The sequence below is a fragment of the Carcharhinus amblyrhynchos genome, chromosome 15 (assembly GCF_965287045.1).
Source record: "Carcharhinus amblyrhynchos chromosome 15, sCarAmb.v2.hapA, whole genome shotgun sequence".
In the NCBI taxonomy this organism is placed as follows: Eukaryota; Metazoa; Chordata; class Chondrichthyes; order Carcharhiniformes; family Carcharhinidae; genus Carcharhinus; species Carcharhinus amblyrhynchos.
Window position 1 is genome coordinate 57,856,973 of NC_137338.1, and position 27,045 is coordinate 57,884,017.

At 41.8% G+C, this 27,045-nt stretch overlaps 1 protein-coding gene across 6 annotated transcripts in view; it reads left to right on the forward strand.

Moving 5' to 3' along the window:
* Window positions 1–356: 356 nt before the first annotated feature.
* The window catches only part of frmpd4 (FERM and PDZ domain containing 4), a 633,610-nt gene continuing 606,921 nt past the window's right edge, over window positions 357–27,045 (forward strand). For all 6 annotated transcript variants that reach the window (XM_080204004.1, XM_080203996.1, XM_080204001.1 and 3 more), the window contains exon 1: window positions 357–440. In XM_080204004.1, coding sequence (XP_080060130.1) covers window positions 397–440 — 44 coding nt within the window. In that variant the 5' untranslated portion in view covers window positions 357–396. The remainder of the gene's footprint in view (window positions 441–27,045) is intronic.

The window sequence follows — 27,045 nt, forward strand, 5'->3', positions numbered from 1 at the left end:
GTATTGACCCTATGAGTTTTGTATTCTGGCTTTGCTGCTTGTAGCTTGTTTCCATGAACAAGAGGATAGATGTCCTGTCGTTGATTCCTCTTTGGACTGGTGCAGTGACACGGAACACAATGCTGTATCGTTACTGAGGCAGAAGAAATTAGTTTGCTCTTGCTCTAGGCAATTGTAGCTCACTCTTGGAGAAAACAAGCCAGTCTGTTAACAGTCAGGATTTATCCAGGGAGGCACATTGATACAAAGGAGAAAATCCACATCAAGTGCTGCAACCTATACCAAACACATTCTGTCCAGGCGGATAAATGACATTAAGTTTACAGTGAGACTTAGTACAACAGATGTGACACGCTCAATGAGACTGGCATTTTACAGCAGCTTGACTTTGCAAAGATGGACACTTCTGATAATGAGGTTGGAATCTTCACAGTTATCCAGTGGGTATATTATTTTCTCTAGATTATATTTATTCTGTTTCTCTCTGAAGGGATATTTAATGTGCTTGCAGAATGCTGACTTAGCTAAGTGATTGCTAAATTCCTTGAGATGCACAGACTAAGAAGTAACCAAAGTCTGACTTTGGTACAATATATGGCATTTCTAATGTTGTACTGGAAAATCCACTTATTAATACATTCAAGTATTATCTTCATTAGTTTTAATTATGAAAAAATTGTGTTCTGTCCATTAAGGAGTAATTCTCAGCATGAGAAACATCGTTCTGCCTCTTCATGTGAACATATTTTATTTTCAGGATCAGATAGACAAAAGATTTAACCGTTGTATTCTTGAGTTAGAAAAAAATCTCTATATGTATGAAGTGGCTATGCGTTGGTATTTCTGTGTTTTACCCAAGTAACAGATGTTGCATCCATATTGTAATTGACTATAAATATTGGTTGGCCAGGGCAGGGAGAATGGGTGGGGGGATTTATAGTATGGTAAAAATGGAGGAAGGACTGTAATTTGTTTGATTATTTTTATTGTAACACAAACTGACTTGGTATCAGTGTTAATAAATATAATTTAGAAAGTACAGTGCAGACCAACAGTAGAAACAGCATTCATTTTTAATGATGCCAACAAAGAAACTGTTACAAAGATATATGTGAAATAATGAGAACACCAAAGCAAATTGTAACTGTTAGACTGCACCCAGAATGACCTGCTTAAAAGCTGGCTCAAGAATGATAAATGATTGCAGGCATATTTCGGAGTCTATCGTTTGCAATGTGCAATGACTTTGAAAACCTCAGCAATCTTCACTTAGCGGTAGCAATGGATTGTGTTAAAATCAATTAAAATACTCAAAGTGCATTATAAATTCCCCATTTGGGCAAAAGGGAGAAAATAATTGTGTCAAATTCCAACAGGACTAAATTTGAATCTGAGTAAACAAACACCTAATTGATTTACTACTTCATCCTTTTGCAAGGAGATTAAAAATATCTTTAATAAGATCAGAACCTTAAAAAGACGCTACTGCTGTGAATGGTTTTCTTAAGTATGCAACTAGGAATTGAAAGTACTGCTGCATTGGTGTGTTCCTTGTATGTGGTTACAAGAGAACAGAGTGAACTTTATTTTGCATCTTACTTGTCATGGAAGTATTGTCCTGGACATATTTGTATCGTATATTGGGTACAAAAAAAATGAAAGATAAAAAATTCTATTCCTAGGACTGATGTCATTAACCTTGATCATAAGGACATAAAATTCTTTTATCCCCTCAAGTCAAATCATGCAATTTGTAGGCCTCAGCATTAAACTATTGACACAAAAGCTTCAGAAACAGTCAATAGTCAATAGAAATGTCAAAAAGCCCATAGGCACTATTACACAGTCAAGGTTACTTCTGTATAAATTCTTCCAGATCACTGGTGAGGACATTTTTAGTGAAACTTGAAATATTTTTGCTACACTGGAGAACATTTCTGCAGCTCTCAAGCAATACAGAAACATTTGATGATCTCAGTGTTTTCAATGGACTAAAAAGTTTTGAGGGGGAATTGACTGATATCTTCTGAATGCAGAATGAGACATTCAAGTGCGTGTCTTGAGGTGTGAGTGAAGAACAAGAAGACACAAGTGTAAAATGAACGAACTATAGAAGTGTTTGGTTGCAGTGATTGGTGACCAAGGACTTAGAACAATACTGTTGTATACTAAGAGCAGCTCTTACATGCAATTTGTCTGCTTGTGCTATGGGGAGAACTCCTGCACTTCTGACGTGTGACCCCCTTCTGTACCTGTGTCCTTATAGAGTCCACATGTCCACCCAATCTACATATTCCCCATTTAAGTTGGGCTAACCAGTAGTACTGAGATGTAAGAGCAGTTACTGCATGAAAACTATTTACAACATACATATTGAATAGGCTGACAACTGCAATGTGTGAAACATGGAGTGGGAAGCTGCAGCTGGTACATTGCCCATCTTGTCTCCTTCTCCCCTCTTCAAGCATGCCCCACAATTCAATATGATGATGGCTGATTAATGCTGCCTCAACTCCTTTTCTATGCCATTCCTCCATAGCCCGCTATTCCTCCATCTATTAAATATTTATCTGCCTCCATTTTAAATAATTTTAATGATCCAGCCTCCACCATTCTTTGGGGTAGCGAATTCCAGAGATTCACCACCCTCTGAGACAAGAAATTTCTGTGCACCTCAGTTTTAAATGACCGACCCTTTATCTTGTAGCTATATTACCTCATTTGAGACTCTCCTACTGGTGAAAACATCCCACCATTTCCCTTGTCAAGATCCCTCAGATCTTATGTCTGAAAAATGTCACACCTCACACTTCTAACTCAAAGGAATACAGGCATAGACTATTAGTCTGTCTTAATAGAATAACCGTCTCATCCCAGGAATTAGCCTGGTAAATCTCTTTTGGACTGCTTTCAATGTTACCATATCCTTTTCTTAGGTAAGGCGACCAAAGCTGTACACGGTTTTCCAGGTGAGGCCCCTATACAATTGCAGCAAAACCTCCCTATTTTTAAACTGCAACCCATTTGCAAAGAAGGCCAAAATGCTGCTTGCTTTCTTAACTACTTGTTGGACCTATCTGTTACCTTTTGTGATTCATGCACTAGAATACCCAGATCCTCTATACTTCATTCACCTACAGTCTCGCTCCTTTTAGATAATAATTTGCCTTTTGATTCCTCCTACCAAGTGCATGACCTCACACTTCCCCACATTAAACTCCATTTGCCAGGTTTTCACCTAGTTATCCAATCTATCTATATCCCATTGCAGAACAATAATATCCTCATTAGAACATGCCCTTCCACTTATCTTTCTAACATCAGCAAATTTGGAAACCTTATACTCTGTTCATTCCTCCAGGTCATTCATGTAAATAATAAACAATTGCAGGCCAAGAACTAACCCTTGTGGTACTCCATTAATTACATCTCTCCACTCAGAAAAAGACATTTATTCCAACTCTGTTTTCTATGTCACAGCCAATTTTAAATCCATGCCATCACACTTTCCATTGAATTTATTTTATGCATCAGCCTTTTATGTGGCATCTTGTCAAATGCCTTTTGGAAACCTAAATACATTAACTACGTCTACATGTTCCCCTTGACTCTCCCTGTTACACTGCCAAATAATTCTACCAAATTTGGCATACGTGATATACCTTTCATAAAACCATGTTGTTTCATTATATTCAGCTTTACTAAATGATTAGCTGCTTCCTTTTTGATTATTGACTCCAGCATTTTTCTGATAATAGATGTTAAACTAACTAGCCAATAGTCCCCTGCCTTCTGCCTTTTTCCGTTTTTGAACAAGAGCGTCACATTGGCTGTTTTCCAATCTTCTGATACCCTCCCAGAATTTAGCGAGTTATGAAAAATTTCAACCAATGGGTCCGCTGTCATTGCAGCCACTTCTATTAAAACCCTAGTGTGCAGTTCATCAGGTCCTGCTGACTTGTTCACCTTAGTCCTTTGAGTTTCTTTAATACTCTATTGCTTGTGATTGGGATTTTTGTAAGTTCTACCATGTTATTTGAAATCAGCCCCATCTGATATCTTAGGGATATTTACAATATCTTCCACAGTGAAGACTGACCGACTACTTTAATTTGCCTGGGCACTACATTCCACTTTGCTCCAGTGGCAATTTTTATTTTTAATTTTGTGTTGCTGCTGACAATGTTCAATATGGTGAAGGTCTCGGCCTTCTCCGTGACTGTGTCAATACTCTCACTGTAGAGTGTTGTTGGAGGCTCAGTGGTTTAGTTTGGTGGAGTGACCTGTTGCAATGTGGCTGGCAGCACAGGAAGGCTGTTATCGTTTGGATCTGCAGCATTTCACAAAATGGTTCAATTTGCCACATTTGTTGTAGCATTTGTCAAACGCAAACCATGCAATTTTGTTCTGTGAGTGATGGCCACTGCAACTGGAGCATGGTATTCCCTGTACTGCAAAAGCTTCTCTTCCTGCCTTAACCCCTTGCTGCTTTTTTCTGACTGCTCGTTCAGTATAGAGATGCTGAGGCCGATTGCAACATTTAATCTTTCCCATGAAGAAACTGCCTGCAGACAAGATCATGATGAACCCCACACATGATGTGTAAGTCTTTTTTGAACTTTGCCCAGTTGTCCACAATGCTTTCGTCAAACACAAGTGGGTCAATGCAGCAAAGTCCCTGTGCCATTCTATCAATCCCTGCAACCACGCAGAGGTGGGTTCCCATGACTGCTGACCAAAGACAATGACAGTTTATTTTTAATTCTGAGAAGCTCTTGCCTACTGTGTGTCTGCCCATGCTTCAGGGGAACTCCAGTGCTATTGACACATGACCCCCTTTTGTACCCACATCTCTGTGCATCCACGTGACTACTTGGTCTACACAAGCCATACCAGTTTGTTTGTGGATTCTTTTACTTAGACACTGGATATGCATATGGTCAGGACCAGGATTAGAAATGATTTGGATGAATTTACATGAAGATCCCGGAAAACGACAGTCCCCATTAGCTAAAAACAGAAAGGATTGTTAAAATGGCAGCATCTGCAGAGAGGAAAACAAATATGATGCTTCTTCTAAATTAATTCCAAAATAATTACTTAGCTGCCAGCCACCCCAGAGCACCAGCGCTGTGTCAGTGTTGGGGTTAGGGGACAGGGGCAGGAGACCATCTATCAGGTGGATCTTCCAGCTTCAACATCATCTAGGAGGTCCATGTGTGGTGAATCTCTGGAATTCTCTGCCCGTTGAAGTGGTGGAGGCTGCCTCGCTAAATATTTTTAAGAAGCGGCTTGATGGGTTCTTGAAAAGAGAGGGGATTAAGGGTTATGGGGAGAGGGCGGGAAAGTGGAACTGAGCCACGACAGATTAGCCATGATCTTATTGAATGGCGGGGCAGGCTCGAAGGGCTAGATGGCCTACTCCTGCTCCTATTTCTTATGTTCTTATGTTCTCAGTGGAGAAGATGGAGCGCCATCTTATTTTTCAGTGGTGGGTCAGTAATATTGGGCACATTTTAAATATGGCACCAGATATGACAGCAGAATGCTTGCCATTAAGTCCATGCCGCCACAAAAAACGGCACAAAACTCTTAGATGCATGGGGTGAATCTTACTAAAAAATGGCAAAGTCGTAGGGTTTGACTGAAAGCTGGCATATTTCTTTCAAGAGGTTTCTCATGGATCTTGTGACACTTTGTGGGGGAAAAAAAGCAGGGGGTTGTGTTTCATGCTGTCGTTTTGAGGATCGGGTCCGAAACACACCAGTAAGGCTGGCTGCAAAGATCAGACCAAGAATAACACACCCCCTCCCCCTTCCCAATGAATGCTGATATCTCTCAATCCCAACTCCCCCACCCCCCGCCCCCTGCCCCAATGTTGGCATATCCTCTTCTTTTTCCCCAGCAGTCGTGGCCTGCATTTCCACCCCACTTCATTGAGAGTTCACGCCCTCTCCACTACACAATAAAAAGGGACATGGTAGACAAGTTCCACTCTGTAGCACATGCCATCTACCTGCTAGATGACATTGTCAGTATTATCATGCCAGACTCCTTAAAGAGTTTGGCTTTGTCCATGCTCTGCTTTCAACCTGCCACCTTTTACACTCCACCCACCTCATAAAGTGGACAAATACTTGAAAACTATTTTCTGTCTTTTGAAAGCCTGTTAGAGTTACACTTCTGATGTTACAGGTTAAGATAGATTTAGGGAATGAATTGCTCTATTTGCAAAATGTAGTAGGATTTTGAATGTGAGTAAATGTGAAGAAAACATTTATGATTTTGCCCCACAAAACACATTGAAGAAAACTTCCCTTTATGGGTGGCACAATAGCATAATGGTTTGCACTGCTGCCTCACAACACCAGAGACCAGGCTCGATTCCTGGACTGGGTCTGTGTGGAGTCTGCACATTCTTCCCGTGTCTGCGTGGATTTCACCAGGGTGCTCTGGTTTCCCCTGACAGTCCAAAAGATGTGCTAGTTAAGTGCATTGGCCATGCTAAATTCTCCCTCATTGTATCTGACCGAGTGCTGGAGTGTACAACAAGGGAATTTTCACAGTAACTTCATTGCAGTGTTAATGTAAGCCTACTTGTGACACAAATAAATGAACTAAACTTCTGAGGATCAGAGAATATGAAATGTTCATTTCCATGCTTCACCTTGATCTCCAAAATGAAGAGTACCAATGTATTTTGACAGACATGAATTGATATATTTCACTTTGATCATAAAAATTCTTCCATCTTCCCAAAAATGCTGCAATGTTTGATTATAGCATAAGATGCTCCATGTGAAGTGAGTACTTTTGGTAATTTCAAAGTTGGGAAATACAGCTCTGTAGTGCTACTGGTGCCAGTGCGGCGATAGTCCAGATTTTCAAGAATGTCAACTGGATTGCTCGCACTTACTTCCAATGCAGTATCAGTGGTGTGCCTTGGTTGTAAGTTAATTTGGGCATGCGGAGTATGTGCCAGAAATATGGGTGGATTCTGATGTCAAACAATGTCTAACATTGCTTTGGCACATACCCCACCATTTTGAGTACTGCAAGTTCCGTTAATCCCTTCTTTTAAGCACTCCCAGATAAACATTCATTCATGGAGAAAAGGATGCCCCCAGTAATGATATCTGTCATGATTTCTCAGTGAAATGCTATTGACTGCTTCACTGCTGCTAAGTGAGTGTCTGTACCTGTGTTTAGGGTTGGTGGAGGAGAATTGGAAAGGTTTTTGAATTCACAATGGAACAGTGCTGGAATTTGACAAGAAGGACAGTGGAGTTGGAAAGACTGTCAGGAGAGACCCTGCTTTTATCAATGGTGACTATAGCTGCAGTTCCTCTTGGGCTGCAGTATGATGGAGATATGGGGCACAGGGAGCAGAGAGGGGAAGCACATGTGGAGGAGGAAGTGAGCGCTAAGTAGAAGGCCTACCCACGAAAGTCATTCAGAAAGCACTTTTCCGACCTCAACCTCTGCTAGGAATAGTATCTGAGATGGCTAAAATTTATCAAGCACATGTTAAGCGAACTATGTCATTGAATAAAACCTGACCTATGTTGGATTGGGGAACATTACTTAAAGTGATGATGGGAAATAGGCAATGGCAAACGTTCAAAGCATGCATGGATGAATTGCAACAATTGGTCGTTCCTGTCTGGCACAAAAACATAACAAGAAAGATGGCCAAACCATGGCCTACAAGGGAAATTAGAGATAGTATTAGATCCAAGGAAGAAGCATTCAAATTCACCAGAAAAAATAACAGATCTGACGATTAGGAGTAATTTAGAATTCAGCAAATGGATTGGTTAAAAGAGGAAAAATAGAGTTTGAGAGTATGCTCCTGGGCAAAATCAAAGCTGACTGTAAAAGTTTCTATAGGTATGTGGAGATAAAAAGATTGGTGAAGACAAATGTAAGTCATTTACAGCCAGAAATAGGGGAATTTATAATAGGGAACAAAGAAATGGCTGACCAATTGACTAACCACTTTGATTCTGTCTTCATAAAGGAAGGAAATCAATATTAGTAAGGTAATGGTGTTGGGGAAATTGATGGAAACGAAGGCCGATAAATCCTCAGAGCCCAATGACTTGCATTCCAGAGATCATAAGGAAGTGGCCTGAGAAATTGTGGATGCACTGATGGTCATCATCTAAGATCCCATAGATTCTGGAACAGTACTGACAGATTGGAGCGTAGCTAATGTAACTCCACTATTTAGAAAGAATGGTAGAAAACAACAGGGAATTGTAGACTGTGACATTGGTCATGGGAAAAATTCTAGAGTCCATTATCAAATATCTTATAGCAAAACATCTGGAAAACACTAGCAGGATTGGGTTGGGTCATCATATATTTATGAAAGGGGAATCATGCTTGACGAATCTACTAGAATCCTTAGATGATGTAACAAGAGCAGTTGATGAGGAGCAGCCAGTGGATGTGATTTATTTGGACTTTCAGAGACTACCAACAAGGTCCAGGATGCAGCCTTCATCACTTCATCAGGAGAAGGAAGAGTTATCCGCAAATTCTTTGCTGTGAATGGGATGTTGGTGACTGGCTACTGAGACTCCAGCTTTGCTAAAATCTCATCCCCAGATGACCTTTGCTCCATGCTTTTCCACCTTACCAACCCTCTACTACAGACCATCACATCATCTTCTTGGCCAAAGTCCAGAAATAAAGATACCACAAAATAATTCCATAGTAACTTCATCCAACAACTTGTTTTGTGGATGTCTTCTGCTGGCTTAGTGTTACTCTCAGTATCTGCAACATGACTGGTGGAACTTTTGTTGATGTTCAATGCAGGAGGCTGCAGGTTGCCTTGCAGCATGCCTTGGACCAGCTCTGGGACTTGTGTTGATAGAGGCAGTTCCAGTGGCTTTAGTGGGGATGGGTGGGGTTTGAATAGTATGTGGTGCATTGCTTTTCTACCCACTTTTGCCCTGTCCTACCTGGTGAAGACCATGAACATCAGCCTCTATGTGTGAGGGGCATCTGCTAATTCAGTCATAACTCAATTGCAAGGCCCAGGTCTAATTGTCCATTCTGCTACGCCACTGGTAATGCATTAGGTACATGCAGCATGCATTGACATCAAGCAAGCACCCGTACAACTAAAGGTGAGACAGAATTCAACAATTTTCTTTAATTGTAGTGCAAGAAGAAGATGTAATTCTGCATAAGTAATGAAGACTTCATGCTTGGTTTTCTGATTTGTGTTCCAGAATTATTCCTGCACAACCGTAAAAGATTCTTCGGGAGTATTTATTTTCATAGCCTTTGAACTATTTATTTCAGAAGACATAAAAGTCAAATAAGCTGTTTGAAGACAGATTCTCAAAGACCCAATAGTGTCCTAGTAACTTTCAGTATTATCATCTTCAAAAAGCATAACACAGCAAGTTTGTCTCTTTTTTATCTGAGGAACCGAGATAGATCTTTAATAAAAAAGGTAGGTTGAGTAGATATTTGTATTGATCGACACACAATGTGTTCTTACCAGCCTCTGAACATCATTATAAAAAAATGCCACAACAGCTTTTTTTTCTAAAGATCCCATTAATCAGCATTTATCAACAAAAAGCCTTATTCCTGCAATGGAATGAAATAAGAACACAGGATTATTATGTCCTGTGCCTCTGTATTCAGAGGTGAATAAGTGTTCAATCATTCCACTGAAAGTTTGGGGGTAAAGATGATATGGGGGACAGTAACTACTACCAAGGCGAGCAGAGTGGTGGGGGGATAGAGTATCCCAGAGGCAGTAACCACCACCTAGACAAGTGAAGGGAAAAAAGGAGAGGTGACACCATGGTTAGTACTGCTGCCTCACCTCTCCAGGGACCCAGGTTCAATTCCAGCCTTGGATAACTGGTTGTAAATTCTCCCGTGCCTGCATGGCTTTCCTCCAGATGCTCAGGTTTCCTCCAACAGAGCAAATATGTGCGGGTTAGATGGATTAGCTATGATAAGTGTGCAGGATTACGGGGATGGGAGTGGGAACTGTTGGCCTGGGTAATATGCTCTTTCACAGAGTTGGTGCATTCACGATGGGCCTCTCTCAGCACTGTGAGGATTTTATGGCCCTATGGTACATAAATAAGCAGACTAGAGTGGAAATGCTCTCAAATACTTCTGTATGTTTGTCATTCCAGGATATCAGTTGTGGCACAGTGGTAGCACTCAATCGTTGTGTGTTCAAGTACCACCACAGGGACCTGAGCATGAAACCTAGGCTGACATTTCAGTGCACTATGGAGGGAGTGCTTTCCTGTTGAATGTGTCTTTCAGATAAGATGTTAAACCATGACTCACCTGCCCTCTTAGCTGGATGTAAAAGGTCCCATGACATTACTTCAAAGAAGAGTGAGCTCTCCCCAGTGACCTGGCTAAATATATATCCCTCAACCATCACCCAAACTCAGATTGTCTGACCATTACTACGTTGCAGGACAGATTGGTTGCAATGTTCCCCACATTATAACAGTGACAATGCTTGAAAAACACTTAATTGGCTAAAGTATGCTTTAGGATCACCCAAGACTGTGAAAGCAATGATTTTATGAGTCTTTTTTTTAATCTGAAGTCACTTATAAAATTATGTGCATTTTTGTGTAAAATATACTGATCATTGCGGCAAATATAAAACAGAAGTTGATTTCCATCATTGCACAGAATGATAGGACCGAGCAGGAAGATGGTGAAAACACAAGGTGCAGAATTCTCTTCTTTTTTTGTCTAAATTCTGGCTCAGGCGAAAAAAGTGGTATGCAATATGGAAGCTCCATGAAACCCATGAGTAAGGCTATTGATGATCCTTTGTGGTCATCATAACATCTCTTCCCTCTTAGGTCCACGTTTCTCCCAGTACCCCCACTGCAAGGAGGTCCTTTCCATCACCTAGCACTTGGATGGAGGTGTGTGAAGACAGGGCTGGTTCAGGCAGTGTAAACCAAACAGGGAACCTTCACTTCTAGGGGGAGTGTCACAATTTCTCATCAGGTTATTCTTCAACCTGGAGGCCCACTTCTACATGCCCCATTTCCGAGTCCATACTTTCACTACTTGGAGGAACCAACTCGGAATCAGCTTCAAGTTGAGGGCTGGCACTGGCAGTGGCTATCTCCATAGCTAGTGGTGTGGGTGGCTTGGGCAAGGACTCCATGACACCAAGGTGGTCAAAGTGTTTCTTTAATGTTTTACCCTGAACTTTGACCTTATAAAATACTGATCCTGTTTTCTCACAGGGACCCATCTGGGACCATCTTCAAAGTTCCTTACATGAACCAGATCACCCATTGCAAAAGTTCTTTCTGACATTGTGGAATCAAAGTTTCTTTTTGGTTTTTCTGTTGGGACTCCACCCACTCTGGGAATAATACATTCAATCTGGTATGAAGCTGTTGTCCCATCAACAGCTCTGCTGGAACAACACCTGTTGTGGTGTGCAGAATTGTCCTGTAAGTGAACAAAAACAGTACCAGTTAAGTCTCCATGGATGCCATCAGTTGTTTCTTCATATCATTTTTGAAGGTTTTAATCACTCAGTCTTCCAGACCATTTGACAAAGAGTGAGAAGGTGCAGTCCAAACTTATTGTATACCATTTGAGAGCACAAAGTTTTGGAAATCATTGCCAGTGAAGGCCATGCTGTTTTGGGGAACCAGGACTTCCAGTATTCTGTGTGTGCTGAAGCTTTGCTACAATTTCTCAATCATAGCTTGAATAGTCATGGAGCCTATGCTGTGCCCCTCCAACCACTTGGAGTGTGCATCCATGATTAAAAACATAAAAGCCATAAAGGCACTTGGCAGAGTCCACATGTCCATGCACTCATGGCCTGCCAGGCTAGTCTCATGATTATAGGGAGGCTGAGGTTGGGAGTTTTTAATTTTCTAGGCATAGGTCACATTGCTTCACCAAGTTTTTGATGTTGGAATCAAGACCGGGCCACCAGATGTAACTTCTGGCTGGCATCTTCATTTTTGATATGCCCAGGTGGCCATTATGTAGTTCTGTTAATTTTGGATGCCCTGGGGGTGGAACAATTACCAGGGACTGTCAAAGTATAATCCCATCCTCAACTCTAAGTTCAGATTTCTTACTGAGGTAGAGTTTCATTTCTTCAGAGGGTCTTCCTAGGAATCACCGTACAATATCATGGGTGTAATTTTAGATAAGGTTGGGTCTTGTCGGGTCTAGGTTTTAATCTGCCTTGCTGACACTGGCAAGGTCTCAAAAGGTTCAGGGTCAATTCAACCTCATGGGCAACAGGAGGCATCCAAATTGGCTATCCACGTCCCAGGGTGGAGTTCCAGAAAATATTTGTAGGTGGCTCATAACAAGGCACAACGCTGTGTCTGAGCAGAGACAATGGGGGTAGTTGTTTTGTCCAATAAGGCATTATAGTCAGTAAGTATAAAAACCCTCAACCGTAAAAGTATTGGTGGAACTTCTTCATAACAAATACAACCACCAACTCTTCTTTCTCAATCGGAGAAAATTGTTGCTCTGCGTCCGAAAGGGTCCAGGACGCGTACGCAATGCGCTTCGTCCATCAGGTCTTTACAGCAATGTGACAGCACTGCACCTACCCCATAAGGAAAAATTTCACAGATTAAAATAAGTTATTTCTTATGGTTGAAATGGGCCAGTAAGTTGGATGACAGTAACTGACATTTAACCTTTGAAAAAGCCTCTTCCTGTGGAACTATTGTGATATTTGTGGTCGGGCATGCGAGGGGGCCAGCATGGTAGCCAAATTCAGGATAGCCTTTCATTAATAATTGACTAACCACAGGAAGGATTTCAACTCAGTTATTTTAATTGTGGTTAGTGCCTCCTTGATGGCCTTTACTTTATCGTCTACTGGATGTAAAACCTTGCCATCTCAGTAGCCTGAAGAGGTTACTTTGACTGTTTAGAAAATGCATTTCTCCCTCTCAAGGGAAGTCCTGGTCCAGAAAATCACTGCAAAACCTCTTCTAGGTTGGCCAGGTGGTCCTGTTATGAAGCCCCTGTGACCCAAACGTTATCTAAGTATAATGTTACCTTGGGTAGCCCTTGAAGAACGTTCTCCATAACTCTTTGGAAGATGACACAAGCTGAAGAGATCCAAAAGGCAAATGGGTAAACTCATAAGGCTTGATTTTATCATTTGGAGTCTAAGGGCCAGATCCAAGCGTAATACAGATCCGAGCCCAGAATCCTTTTTGCAGCGCGCCCATACGTTTTTTTTTCCGGCTCCGTTCCAATTTGTGCTGTGCTCAGAGCTTAGTGCTGCCTGAACGATCTGAGCTCTGAACTGTGCATGCGCAGTTTGAAAAAGCGTGCCTAGTTTGGGGGGGGAAAAAAAAGCAGAAAGAGCGGCTCTCTGACACAGATCATCCTCTGGGGGAGGGGGAGGTGGGGGGAGAGGGGGAAGGCAGGTCAGAGCATCCTCTGGGGTGGAGGGCAGGAGGAGGAGGCTGGTGAGATGTATCTCTTGCGGGGGGTGGGGGGAGGGGGTGGAGGCGGGTGACGAGAGGGCTGATCATTGTCTGGTGGTGGAGGGGGGAGGCCCGATCGCTCACTGATGGGGTGGGGGAGGAGGGGCAGGGGTGTCCGCTGCCACTGTGCGGGCGACTCCTCCTCCCCACCAGAGAAACGAATCCCTCCTTCCTGTTGTAACAGTGTGTCAATTCTCAACAACTAAATGAATGCATGCTTCAATGAGCCTAAGATCTAACACTTAAGAATAAATTCAGCAATTCATTTTTTAAATGACATCGAGGGTATATTTCTCATGTCTTATATATATTAAAGAAATAGGAAACCAGCAGGAGGGTTTCGTTCCTCCAGTGGGGAGGAGGGGTTGCCCGCAGCGGGCAGCAGACACCCCTACCCCCCCAACCAGAGATCCATCTGTCCCCCCCATCAGTGAGTGATCGGGCTCCCCCCCCACCCCCCCCACCACCAGACAACGATCAGCCCTCTCACCCTCCCCACCCCGCTTCCAGAGATACATCTCATCTGCCACCTCCCCCCACCCCCCAAGAGATACATCTCATCTGCCTCCTCCCTCCCCCCTCCCCCCCCCCCACTGAGATACATCTCACCCACCTCCTGCCCCCACCCCCAAGATGCTCTGACCCACCTCCCTTCCTTTCCTTCCGCTCCCCCCACCCCCACCCCCTCAGAGGATGATCTGGGTTCGAGAGCTGCTTCGGAGGTTCCCCTGCAAAATAAAAAATATTTTGCAGGTCGCTTACAATGTGGATCCGGAACGGACCAGAAAAAGATAAAGTGGAGTTTGGTGGGAGAGCTGGGCACGCAGTTCATTAAATCGATTTAAATGCACGCTAATGCATTTACCGTGATTCATGCCTGAATTTACTGTGATTTCGCACCCGAAAACAGGCGCAAACTTTTGGTAAAATCGGGCCCATAATGTCCCTTATCTGTGTTGATTGTCACATATTTCCAGGAGGACTTGTCCAATTCAATTTGGAGATAGGTGTGGTTCATGTCCAATTTGGAGAATATCTTGGCACCTATTAACTTGGTGTACAGATTTTCAAGCCGGGGCATAGGGTTTCTATTGTGTTAGGAGACCTAACTGATGAATAGTTTATAGTCCCTGCAATGACAAACTGATTTATCAAGCTTAAGGACAAGGAAAACAGGTGTGGTCCACTCTGCAGAATCCACTGGCCTTATTATACCCAAGCTTTCAAGGTGCCCTAGTTCAGTTTCCGTCTTCTCCAGAAAGGACTAAGAGACAGGCCTGGCTCTGAAGTACCTAGGTGTAGTGTCAAGGTCAATATAGATCTTGACCTGGCTCCTTCTATTTTCACAAGGCTTTCCTGAAAAACTCCAAGGTATCTACCGATAACTTGGTACAGTCCCCCCATGCCTAACCTGAAGATCTCCAACCTGTTGAACCAAATCTGCTGGAGCCAATCGTTCCCTATAAGACTTAATCTATGCCCCCGTACAGCAATGAAAAGCGATGAGCTGTAAGCCATTGGGGCCACTGTCGCGCCTTTTATTTGTTCCCCTGGATGGCTAGCCTGATCCGCATAGCTTTAAACTTTAGGAGTTGGAAACCCAATCAGAGGTGCTAATTGGTTGGTTCTCCAATAATGGAAACTGTGGATTCCATGGCCACATCTATCCTCAAAGGATGGCCATTTATTAGCAATTCTACAATTACTGGGGCAACCTTTGTTGTTACAAAATAATTCAGTTTTAGTGTCCCTATCTAGAAGAGGTGATACCTGCATGGTACATTCAGGTAACAGGCTTGGCTTTCTTCCTAGATAGCATGTGCTTTGCCTGCTCCTAAAACATCACTGTGGCTGTTTCCTTTGACATGCTTGCAGTAATCCATCAGCTGGCAACTACACCTCTCTGGAGCATGTTCTTTGATACTCTTGAAGTTGGCATTGTCATTCCTTGACTGATGGTGACATGAGGGTTACTATGTTGAGTGGGTCCTTTAATATCTGATTGACACAAGCAGTCTGCATGAGATCCTTCCCCCTAATTAGAAGACTTTGCTACCTGATGCCCCTTATAGCTCCTGAGCCCCTTCCTCTGTATTCTCAAATAACAAGGCTATCTGAATGGCTTTTTAAAGTCCAAATTGGGTTATTTTGGACTCAGCAACTTCTTTTGGATGGTTAGGTCATTTATGCCACATACCAATCTGTCTTGAAACATTTCATTAAGAGATGGGCCAAATTCGCTGTGTTCAGCTTGTTTCTGCAGCCTAGCCAAGAAACTGGTGACAGGTTCCCCAGGGATTACCTTGAAGCAATACCGCTGAAGAATTACCAGGGCCTTGGGTCATAATCGTTTTCTACCATCTACCAGTTCATTAAAAGTTTTTGAGTCGGGGCATCCAGACAGGTTAGACTTCTTATCACACTGAAAGTTGAAGCCCCACATGCAGTAAAGAACATCACTGTTTGTCTCCTTCAATGTTTTTAGCAAGGAAGAAGTAATGTATGCTCTCAGTGTATTGGATCCAGACTTCCCCACTGTGTCAGAGAGTTCGAGTTTCCAGAAAAGAGGATCCATGGCTTTTTTTAACGAAAGAAACTTTTGCTGTTCAGCAGTTGTCCAGAAGGAAAGATAGAGTAAAAAAATTCCTTGTCACCAATTCAGTCAAATGCTTGCTTCCTGCCACCAACATCCTTTATTGTCCACCAAAGGAAAGGACTGCTCCTGCATCTTACAGTCAGGAAGTCTTCATGTCAGGACCTACAACTCTGGCCCAGGAAAGGCTGCAGGCTTAAAAACCCTTACTTCCCATTGGGTGAGACGCCAATCAATCAATAATAGCGAGGGGGATTGAATATAAAAGTAGGGAGGTCTTGCTGCGGCTGTATAGGGCATTGGTGAGGCCGCAGCTGGAGTACTGTGTGCAGTTTTGGGCGCCGTACTTACGCAAGGATATTTTGGCCTTGGAGGGAGTGCAGAGGAGGTTTACTAGGCTGATGCCGGAGTTGAGGGGGTTGAGCTATGAGGAGAGGCTGAATAAACTGGGCTTGTACTCGTTAGAGTTTCGAAGAATGAGGGGAGATCTCATTGAGACGTATAAGATGATGAATGGGATGGATAGGATAGAGGTGGAGAGACTCTTCCCGCTCAGAAAGGACAGTAGGACTAGGGGGCACAGCCTCAAGATAAAGGGGGCATGGTTTAGAACGGAGTTGAGGAGGAACTTCTTCACTCAAAGGGTGGTGAATCTCTGGAATTCTCTGCCCGTTGAGGTGGTGGAGGCTGCCTCGCTAAATATATTTAAGACGTGGGTTGATGGGTTTTTGATAAACGAGGGGATTAAGGGTTATGGGGAGAGGGCGGGAATGTGGAACTGAGCCATGACAGATCAGCCATGATCTTATTGAATGGCGGGGCAGGCTCGAAGGGCTAGATGGCCTACTCCTGCTCCTATTTCTTATGTTCAATAAGGCAGCTCATACTCCACAAAGCCAGTGGATAGATCTATTGATGATCCTCTGGGCCTTTGTAGCTGTCATAACGCAGCCCTTTTCAAAATAGCCTTCAGGCTCACCAAACCTCTTTGGATATTTTTGCGTCCTGAATTATTGGAAACAAACATTCCGACAATTGAGTTATTGTGTCACCATTCTGGCTGTGCTTTGTAAATGGGACATGTCTTGTTTTTCTGTTCTCACCCATAAACCCAGGAAAAAGCTCAGTTCCACTGAGTATGTGGCTTAGCTATTAGAAAACCGCTGAACACAAATGGTTGTTTGTTATGCCATCTAAAAACCAAGGTATTTTAACAATTCAGTGACTTTCACAAAGTTGACACAGAACCATCTCTCTAATGCTATGCAAAGCTACAGATTTGTATGTCCTGATGTAAATTGGAGGTTGGGATCAGAGGCACCTCTTTTTGTTAAAAAGACAAGTCATTCTATAGATTGAAGGGAACCATTCACACCAAGGATAGTGCAAGGCAAGGAGGCAGGCCATTGTGAATTATCAGTTTGTGGATTCAATCCACACCATCGGCATTATTGAACACCACATTCTAATAATTTGAACTAAGCAACCTAATTTCTGATGCCACCACATTATTTAATCATTTTAACATTAATGTAGCATAACCCTTGAGAAATATTAATATAAAATTCTACCACCAAAAATAAATTGAGAAATTACACATATCTGAATAACCCCTCTCCAATGTTTATTTATCCAATTAACATGAAATAAATATATCCCTTCAACCATCTACATTATTAATCAAATGTGCATATATGTCAACTTGTCAACCTAAGAAATACTAATGGCAGAATTTACAAGTCCCACTGGTGGGTTTGCTGGCAGTGAGAACAGTGGGATGACGGGGGAGGGAGTCTGCCATCTATCTGCCTGTTCCATGCTGTCTGCAGTTTTACACGGCTGGGTGAAGCCTGGGCAGCCCACACAAGCTCAGCCCAATTGTGGTCCTAAAGAAGCCGCTTATTTAAGGGTCACTTCCTACTCAGCTGTAATTCTGAGTCTAGTGGGAGGAATGGGGAAATGCTGGTAGGTTAGCCTGCTCACTCTTGGTCAACAAATGGGGGTGGGATGCCTTCACATCACCTCTTGCCCATTTGGAGGAGTCTTCCCTACAAGGTCTGGCCCCCTCTCACCAAGAACTCCCAATTCCCTGCCCCCAGCGTCATGCTGGGCTTAGAGAGTTGCTTGCCAATCTGACTGGCCAGATTTGAGGGTTAAGAGTCCCAACTCCAATCAGTGAACACTCCGTGAAGCATCATGAAGCATCCCAGCTGCTAACATCGGCTGGGACGTGCCATCCAAAAAATGCAGCCCAAAACATTTTTTAAGCTATTACAATATTACAAATTAGCTTCATTTATCTGTATGGAATCAACTGTTGAGTGAAAACAACATTGTGAAAACTTTTGCATCACAATTTGTTTTACAATTTTAATTCAGTTTTCCTTAGCTGCTGCACAAAGAATCATTCTTGACACCGGTGCTATCAAGTTTCAGTTTCAATCACTATCCAACTCTGTAAACTGTGTCTTTTGGCTTTGTAAAATGTAAGGTTTACAGTAACAACCAATTTTTAGCTACTGGGCAAAAAACTAATCTGGATAATGAATTTGAAGAATTATATCATGGCAGTGTTCATACAATCACAGAAACATTCGGTTTTGGACACAGCACCTCAGGAAGGTTAGATTGACCTTGGAGGCAATGCAATACAGATTCATTAGATGGTTGCCAGAGCATTATGGAATACATTTGGAGGACAGATTGCAAGAAATTGTAATCTTAGAGTTTAGAAGTTGATGGATAAATCTAATTAAGGTCTATGAAATGATGACGGGATTTGGCAGGGTAGAAACAGATGGAGAACTATTTCCTCTCGTTGGGGATTCCAAGAGAGGGCACAATCTTAAAACTAAAGCTTGATCATTTGGAAAAGAAATCTTTTTTTCACACACTGCAGTGAAAATATGGAATACTCACTTATGTCAGGCAAGTGCCTGAAATATGGGGCAGAATTTTATGTTTCCCACTGGCAGGTGTGCAGGCAGGGATTCCACAGGTGGTCTTCTCATTAGGCTCCCACTCGCCCTGACCACTCCACAATTTTAAGGTGGGACAGACGAGACTTAGGCCTTTAAGTGGCCAATTAATGACTTCAGAAGCCTTCCCACACTGCCTCAATTTTAAGGCTGCGAGGAAGAATTCAGAGGCTGCCGAGAAGCTTGGATACTGGCCTTGTTCAGGCCTGAGTCTGGAGCACTGTTCAGAGCGTTGAATAACTATGGGGCATTCAGTATCAGTGGGGGTGTGAACCTTTGACTCTTTGAATAGCAGGAAGGTAAACCTAAAAATCCTGGGCCATGGGCCATGGGTTTACATGTGACTCACCAATTCCAGTTTACTACTGCATGGTTTATGTTGGCCAGCACCCATGAGACTGTTAGACATAGGACAAAAATAAGTAGGCCATTTGACCTATTGAGTCTGCTCCATCAATCAATGAGATGATGGCTAATCTGAAGCAATAATCCTCAACTCCATTTTTTCATTTTATCCATATAACCCTTGATTCCCTTACTGATTTAAAAACCTGTCTGTCTCATTCTTGAACATACTTATTGACCAAACCTCTACAGCCATCTGTAGTATAGAACTCTATAGATTTACAACCCACTGAGAGAAAAAAATTCCTCCTCAACTCTGTCTTAAAAGGATGACCCCTTGCCTTGAGATTCTGCCCTATAGTCCTAGACTTTCCCAAAAGAGGAAATAATCCCTTAGCATATATCCTGTCAACCCTCCTGAAAATCCTATATGCTTCAATTATGTTGTTTCTCATTCTTCTAAATTCCTATGAATACAGTTTCAACTGACTCAACCTCTCCTCATAGGAAAATTCCTCGTTACCATGAGTCAACCAAATTAACCTTCTCTGCAATGCCTCCAACTTCAATGTATCTTTCCTTAGTTAAGAGGACCAAAATTGTTCACAGTATTCCAGGTATGTTCTAATTAGTGCCTTGTATAGTTTTAGCAAGACTTCCCAATTTTTATACTCCATTCCTTTTGCAAAAAGGCACTCAATTTGCCTTCCCTATTACCTGCTGAACTTGCATGCTAGATTTTTGTGATTTATACGTGAGGACCCTTGAGTCCCTCTGAGCTGCACCTTTCTCCATTTAAATAATATTAATTTATTCTTCCTACTTAAAGTGCTTAACTTCACATTTTCCTGCATTATATTCCATCTGCCAAATTTTTGCCCACTCGTTTAACCTATATATCTCCTTCTGTAGACTCTGCATAATCCTTACCTTCCCACCTATTTTTGCGTCATCCACAAACTTGGCAATAGTACATTCACTTCCTCATCCAAGTCATTGATATATTTTGCAAATAATTATGGTCCCAGCACTGATCCCTATGGCACTCCACTAGTTACAGGTTGCTATCCTAAAAATGCTCCTCTTTTTCCAACTCTCTGTCTTCTCTTAGTTAGCCAATCCTCTATCCATGCTAATACACTACCCCAGCACTGTGGGCTCTTGTTTTGTTAAGTAGCCTTTTGTGCAGTGTCAAAGTCAATTGGTTTTTGGAAATCCATGTCTATTATATCTACTGGTTGCTCCTTTATCTATGCTGCTTGTACCACCTCAAAGAATTCTAGTAAGTTTGTCAGGCATGATTTCTCCTTCGTGAAGCCATGCTGATTGTTTTATTGTGTTTCTAAATGCTCTGTTAATATAGAAAAAATGTTTGGATTATGAGAGAGAGAAGAAAGAGACAAAAAGGAAAAAAACCATTTTGAAATCTCCTAAAACAATTAACAACCTGAAAGAATAATGCCCAGTCTTAATTGGGCAGGAAAGGCTGATTGGCCATCTGTAAGTGACAGTCTGGAACTTTGACAGCAAAATCCAACCTATTACCATTACTATGTCATGGAATCTAATAATATGCAACATGGAGGATTAAATACAAGCAAGATGATGGGCTAGCAGGCAGTTTATTTCAAACATAACATTGCAAAACTCAACATGCACAGCTTAGGGAAGATTTTCTCCATTTTTAATGAACACATTCATTATATGAATGAGTTTGTGGTTTGATTATAGTGGCCAAATATTTATGCATCAAAATCAGATCAGTAGATTTTTTAAAAATAAATTTAAGACAGATTTAAAATTTACAGACAATGTCCCACTTCCACTTAAGACCCCTTTGGCCAATAATTGGGTGACAAACCAGCAATAGTGACAGTGGAGAGTAGATTTCTGTTGGGGCAGTCCTGTGCACTGAGGCCTCACAACATGTGCACATATTATTTTTTCTTGAGTGGATTGGCAGGTGCGTACTAAAGAAATGAGCACCAAAGCATATCATCCAACGGAGTTTACAAAGTGGAACACAAAAAATCTACGGCAGTTTACCACCCAGCACTTACTCACCTCCTCCTGGCGTCAGACAGTCACAGACACCCCCAACCTGCACACTCTGATACTTTACACACTTTACTTCTGCCAGCCGCATCCCCAATTCTGACAACTCTTCCCTTGCCTATTGGTCTCTACGTGCAGGATCACCAATTTCGTAGCATCAATGTGGGGTCATAATGGGAAAGAACCACTTTAATTGGCCACATTGCTTGTGTGACATACAGTATTTGATTTGCATAGGTTTCCACCAACTAAATATTGTGAATACCCTGCCATTGTTGTCAGTCCCCACCACAATTTGTTGCCAATGCCTCCTGCCAGCTCCATGTCAGAGACTGAACTAGATTGTTCACTATCTTGGTATTATATTTTCCTGTAAGATGAACTTCTCACCATTATTGGCAGTCCATCACCAAGCCAATCTTATGCATTTTGGCAAAGACTCCACCCAAAATTCTGTTGTCTTTTTTCTTTTCAGATGATGCTGTTTTTGTTGTGCACAAACAATATTTTCTATCTTAATTTATTTTTGTTCACAATAATACAATGGTTATGATAACTACTTCTGCTCTCCTCAAGCAGACTGCTCTTAAGCACTGAATTAAGTGCACAAAATCAAACTAATTTTTTAAAAGACAGCTGAATTTTTTTTTAACCAGATGGTTGTCAATGTGGAATCAGAGAATTCCTGCAGTGCAAAAGGAGGCCATTCAATCCAGTGAGTCTTAACTGATTCTCTAACAGAATATCATACCCAGTCCCTATCCCCCACCCACTTTATCCCCATTACCGCACACATTTACCATGGCTAATCCCTCTAACCTACACATCTTTTTACACTAAGAGGCAATGTAGCATGGCCAAGCCATTTAACCTGCAGATCTTTGGACTGTGAGAAGAAACTGAAGACCTGAGGAAATCCATGCAGACACAGAGAGAATTTGCAAACTTAGATACCCAAGGCACGAATTGAATCCGTGTCCTTGATGCTGTGGGGCAGCAGTGCTAGTCACTGTGCCACTGTGATGCCCCCAATCTCTATCAATCAGAACTGTGCTCTTTGAGCCATAAAACATCACTGATTTAGCACAGGCATAAAATCATTTGCATAGTTGAATAGAAATTCAATGACATTGTTTTTGCTGATAGTTTGCCTATTCCTCAGAAAAGTGTAATCAATACCAATGGACTGTATGAGCAGCTGTATTTGAGAGGAAGACTGGACTGAGTGCTGACTGTGATCTGAACAATTGTGATTAGTTTTTATTACTGAAATTCATTGCCGTAGATTTTATATTTTACATTTTATAAAATTCCACTGAGACCAATTGAAATTTTTGAATGAAATGCCAAGTGGACATCAGACAAACTCTGAGCTCATAAAACATTGCCACTTGCTGACCTTGCATGATCGGTGAGAATGTACATGTATCACAGCAATAATGTTTCCTTACACTAGACATCAAACTAGGAATCTCACAACTTCTGAGTGATACTGTGTCACACAATTTAATCAATCCTTTGTGAAATTAGCTACAAAATGCTGTAGGGGCTAAATTGGATAACATTCCACCCAAAATTAGGTGCAAGGATTGTAGTTAACCTGTGCTGTTGGATATAATGCAGACAGTGAGGTATCTTTGTGCTGCTTGCTCATTTACAGTGCTAACCTTGCTGTTGATCCGCTGCACATAATAACCAATGGTTCAAATAAAATATACTTGGTTGCATGATTTAATTCTAGCCTCCTAGAGAGGAGTTACAATGAGCCTGCTGGCAGGTGCAGTGAGTTCTGTGGGCTGGGAAAGACAGAAGTGTGGCTGAACAGAGGAAAGAGCAAGCACCCAGGCTTTCCATTGCTGCATTTAGTGGTGGAGGTGGAAAGGTTGAGAGGCGTCCAGCATTTAAAGGAGGCCTCCAGGTTTATGGTCAAAAGGCAGAAGGTGCAGATAGCTCTGGAGGTCAATTACAGGTGTTTACCTCCAAGGTCTTGAAAGCAATGCTGCAAGAGGCATGATGACCTCACGCAAATGGCCAAGGTCAGTGAATACATTATCAAAGTCCATATTCCACAACTGTCTTACAAACCTCAGCTGTTGTTCAAATCACCATATCCTCATTGTTATCAGATATATGTCTCTTGTATCAGGTAATCTCCATCCCAGCAAGGTCCAACTCTCACTTGAAGGAACTCAATGAACTGGTGTTCATTGTTCTTCACTGTTAAATGTTGATTGAGGGACAAAAGTTGACCAAGGCACCAGCTGCAGTATTGCCACAATATACTTCCCATCAAATCAGCCAAATGCTGTACCCAACTGCACCCATTTAGTGCCTGTCACACTTAGATACCAAAGCTTGTGCACAACTATCCAACCAGAGCCATATCAACCAAGAATATTGTATGATACTCTATTTCCCCCTCTCTTAGAGGACAAAGTAACATGCAACGTAAGGGAGTATCTGAGAGGCATATCTGTACTGTTCAACCCTGATAGAAGTGTCAGTGCTCACCATATTGAAAAGACTATTGCTGAGGCTGTGGTCAACAGTTGAAACCAAAGCTGAAGGTATCCTCATACCTAATCCTCCTCCTTGTTCTCGACTTCTTACTCATTGCACAATCTGTTCTGGTTTATAAGATATAGATGGTGAAATGATGCAGGCATTACATTGTCCCCTGCCCTCATGACAATCTTATCCACATGTAATTTTCTTTTTCGATGTTCAAGAAGTCCGATATGACCTGGGAGGAAAAGGTTAATGAAGAAGACACAATCTTCACTTGATTTGACACTTGCAGTTACCAACTCAAATACTGACACTACCTTAGAATTAAATTAGAAGTGGGATTTGCCTATGGTGAGGCATTGCACATGTATGCTGCAATCACAGTAGACAATAATGTTGATACAGATGCCAACTTACGGAAGGGTGAGAACCCACATGAGTTCTGCTGTAAAGAACTCAGGTGAGGATGTTGATGTGGCACACTACATAGGAAAGTTGATAAGAATTCTCAACAAATACTTGGTGCATCAATTGAGAAAGAAAGACTCAAGTTGTAAATTCTACTGTCCTGCCTGTCGTGGAATCGGAGCGGGCGAGGCCAGACAATGGAACTGTCCATTGAGCTCGGGCGGGAATGCCTGGTCTCACTCGAGTGAGGCTGTAATATCCTGCCCCCAATCTCAAAGATGTACCATTCATAATTACCTAAGCAAGTTAAGGTCATATTGGACTTGTTGGGTATCTGAGAAAAAAATGTAAAATGCTACAAAGATTAGTGTAGGACAGAGGATTGAGAAATTATACAAATCAGTAAAGGAATGTCTGAGAAAAATAGAGGGGGAAATTGGAGCTTGAAAGATAAAAAAGCAGACATTAAAAGCTTCCACACAGATACAAAAAGTAAAAGTAACTAAATTGAACAATGGCATCTTAGAAGTGAGACTAGGCAATTAATGATGGGAAACAGGGAAATGGAAGAGATTTCTGAACAAATATTTTGTATCTATCTTCATAGTAGAAGATACAAAAAGCATCCTGAAAATAATATAAAATCAAGAGGCAAAAGTGAGGGAAGAACTTAAAAATATTAAAAACACTAGAGAAAATAGTAATGGGAAAACTAATGGGACTAAAAACTGACAAATCCCTTGGATACAAAGGCCTGCATCCTAGGGTCTTAAAATAAGTGATTGCAGAAATCGCAGACGCACTGGTTCTAAAATTTTCTTGATTCTAAGAAGGTCCCAGTGGATTGGAAAACCACAATTCAAGAAAAGGGGGAGATAGAAAACAAGAAACTATAGGTCAATTAGTCTGACACCTATTGTTGGGAAAAGGCTAGAATCTATTAAGAAGATAGTAACCGGATATTTAAAAATTCATTCTACAATCAGCAGAGTCAACATGGTTTTATGAAAGGAAAACTATATTTGGCAAACTGATTCGGGCTCTTTGAGGATGTTAGAGGCAGGGTAGGTAAAAGGGTAATCGTAGATGTAGTGTTTCTGGATTCCCAAAACAGATTCAATCAGGTTCCGCATAAAAGGTTACATAAGAACTAGGAGCAGGAGTAGGCCACCTGGCCCCTCAAGCTTGCTCTGCCATTCAAAAAGATCACGGCTGATCTCTTTGTGGACTCAGCTCCACTTAACCAATCTTCTATTCATGCCAGTACATGGCACAGGTTAAGAGTTTAAGGTGTTGGGGATGGTATATTAGAACGTACGGAGGATTGCTTAGCTTGTAGGAAACAGAGTCAGGATAAAAGGATAATTTGCAGGTTGGCAAACTGTAATGAATGAGGTGCCACAGGGATCAGTGTTGGGGCCTTAACTATTTGCAATCTATATTAATGACTTTAATGAAGGGGCTAGTAGTACTGTAACCAAATTTGCTAATGATACAAAGAAAGGTAGGAAAACAAGTTGTGAGGAGATTGTAGTCTATGAAGAGGAATAAAATATATACATCGGTTAAATGAATGGGCAAACTGGAGTGTAATGTGGGAAAATGTGAGCTTGACCACACTGGGAAGAACAGAAGAGCAGAATATTATTTAAATGGAAAGGGACCAAAAGAAAATAATAATATAAAAACAAGGAGCAGGAGTAGGCATCTCACCTCTTGAGCCTGCTCTGCCATTCAATAAGATCATGGCTGATCTTTTTGTGGACTTGGCTCCACTTATCCGCCCGCTCACCATAATCCTTAATTCCTTTACTGTTCAAAAATTTATCTATCCTTGCCTTAAAAACATTCAATGAGGTAGCCTCAACTGCTTCACTGGGCAGGGAATTCCAGAGATGCACAACCCTTTGTGTGAAGCAGTTCCTCCTCAACCCAGTCCTAAATCTGCTTCCCCTTATTTTGAGGCCATGCCCTATAGTTCTAGTTTCACCTGCCAGTGGAAACAACATCCGTGCATCTATCTTATTTATTCCTTTCATAATCGTATATGCTTAAGATCTCCCCTCATTCTTCTGAATTCCAATGAGTATAGCTACAGTCTACTCAGTCTCTTCTCATAAGCCAATCCTCTCAACTCCAGAATCAACCTAGTGAATCTCCTCTGCACCCCCTCCAATGCCAGAATATCTTTTCTCAGGTAAGGAGACCAAAAAACAGTACATAATACTCTAGGTGGGATCTCACCAGCATCTTATACAGCTGCAACACCACCTCACTGTTTTTAAACTCCATCACTCTAGCAATGAAGGACAAATTCCATTTGCCTTCTTAATTACCTGCTACAGCTGCAAACCAACTTTTTGTAATTCATGCACAGGGACACCCAGGTTCCTCTGAAGAGCAGCATGCTTCAATTTTTTACCATTTAAATAACAGTCCATTTTGCTGTTATGCCTACCAAAATGGATGAACTCACATTTACCAACATTGTACTCTATCTGCCAGATCCTTGCCCACTCACTTTGTAGACTTTCAGTGTCCTCTGCGCACTTTGCTCTGCCACTCATGTTAATGTCACCTGTGAATTTTGACATACTACACTTGGTCCCAACACCAAATCATCTTTGTAAGTTGTAAACAATTGATCCCT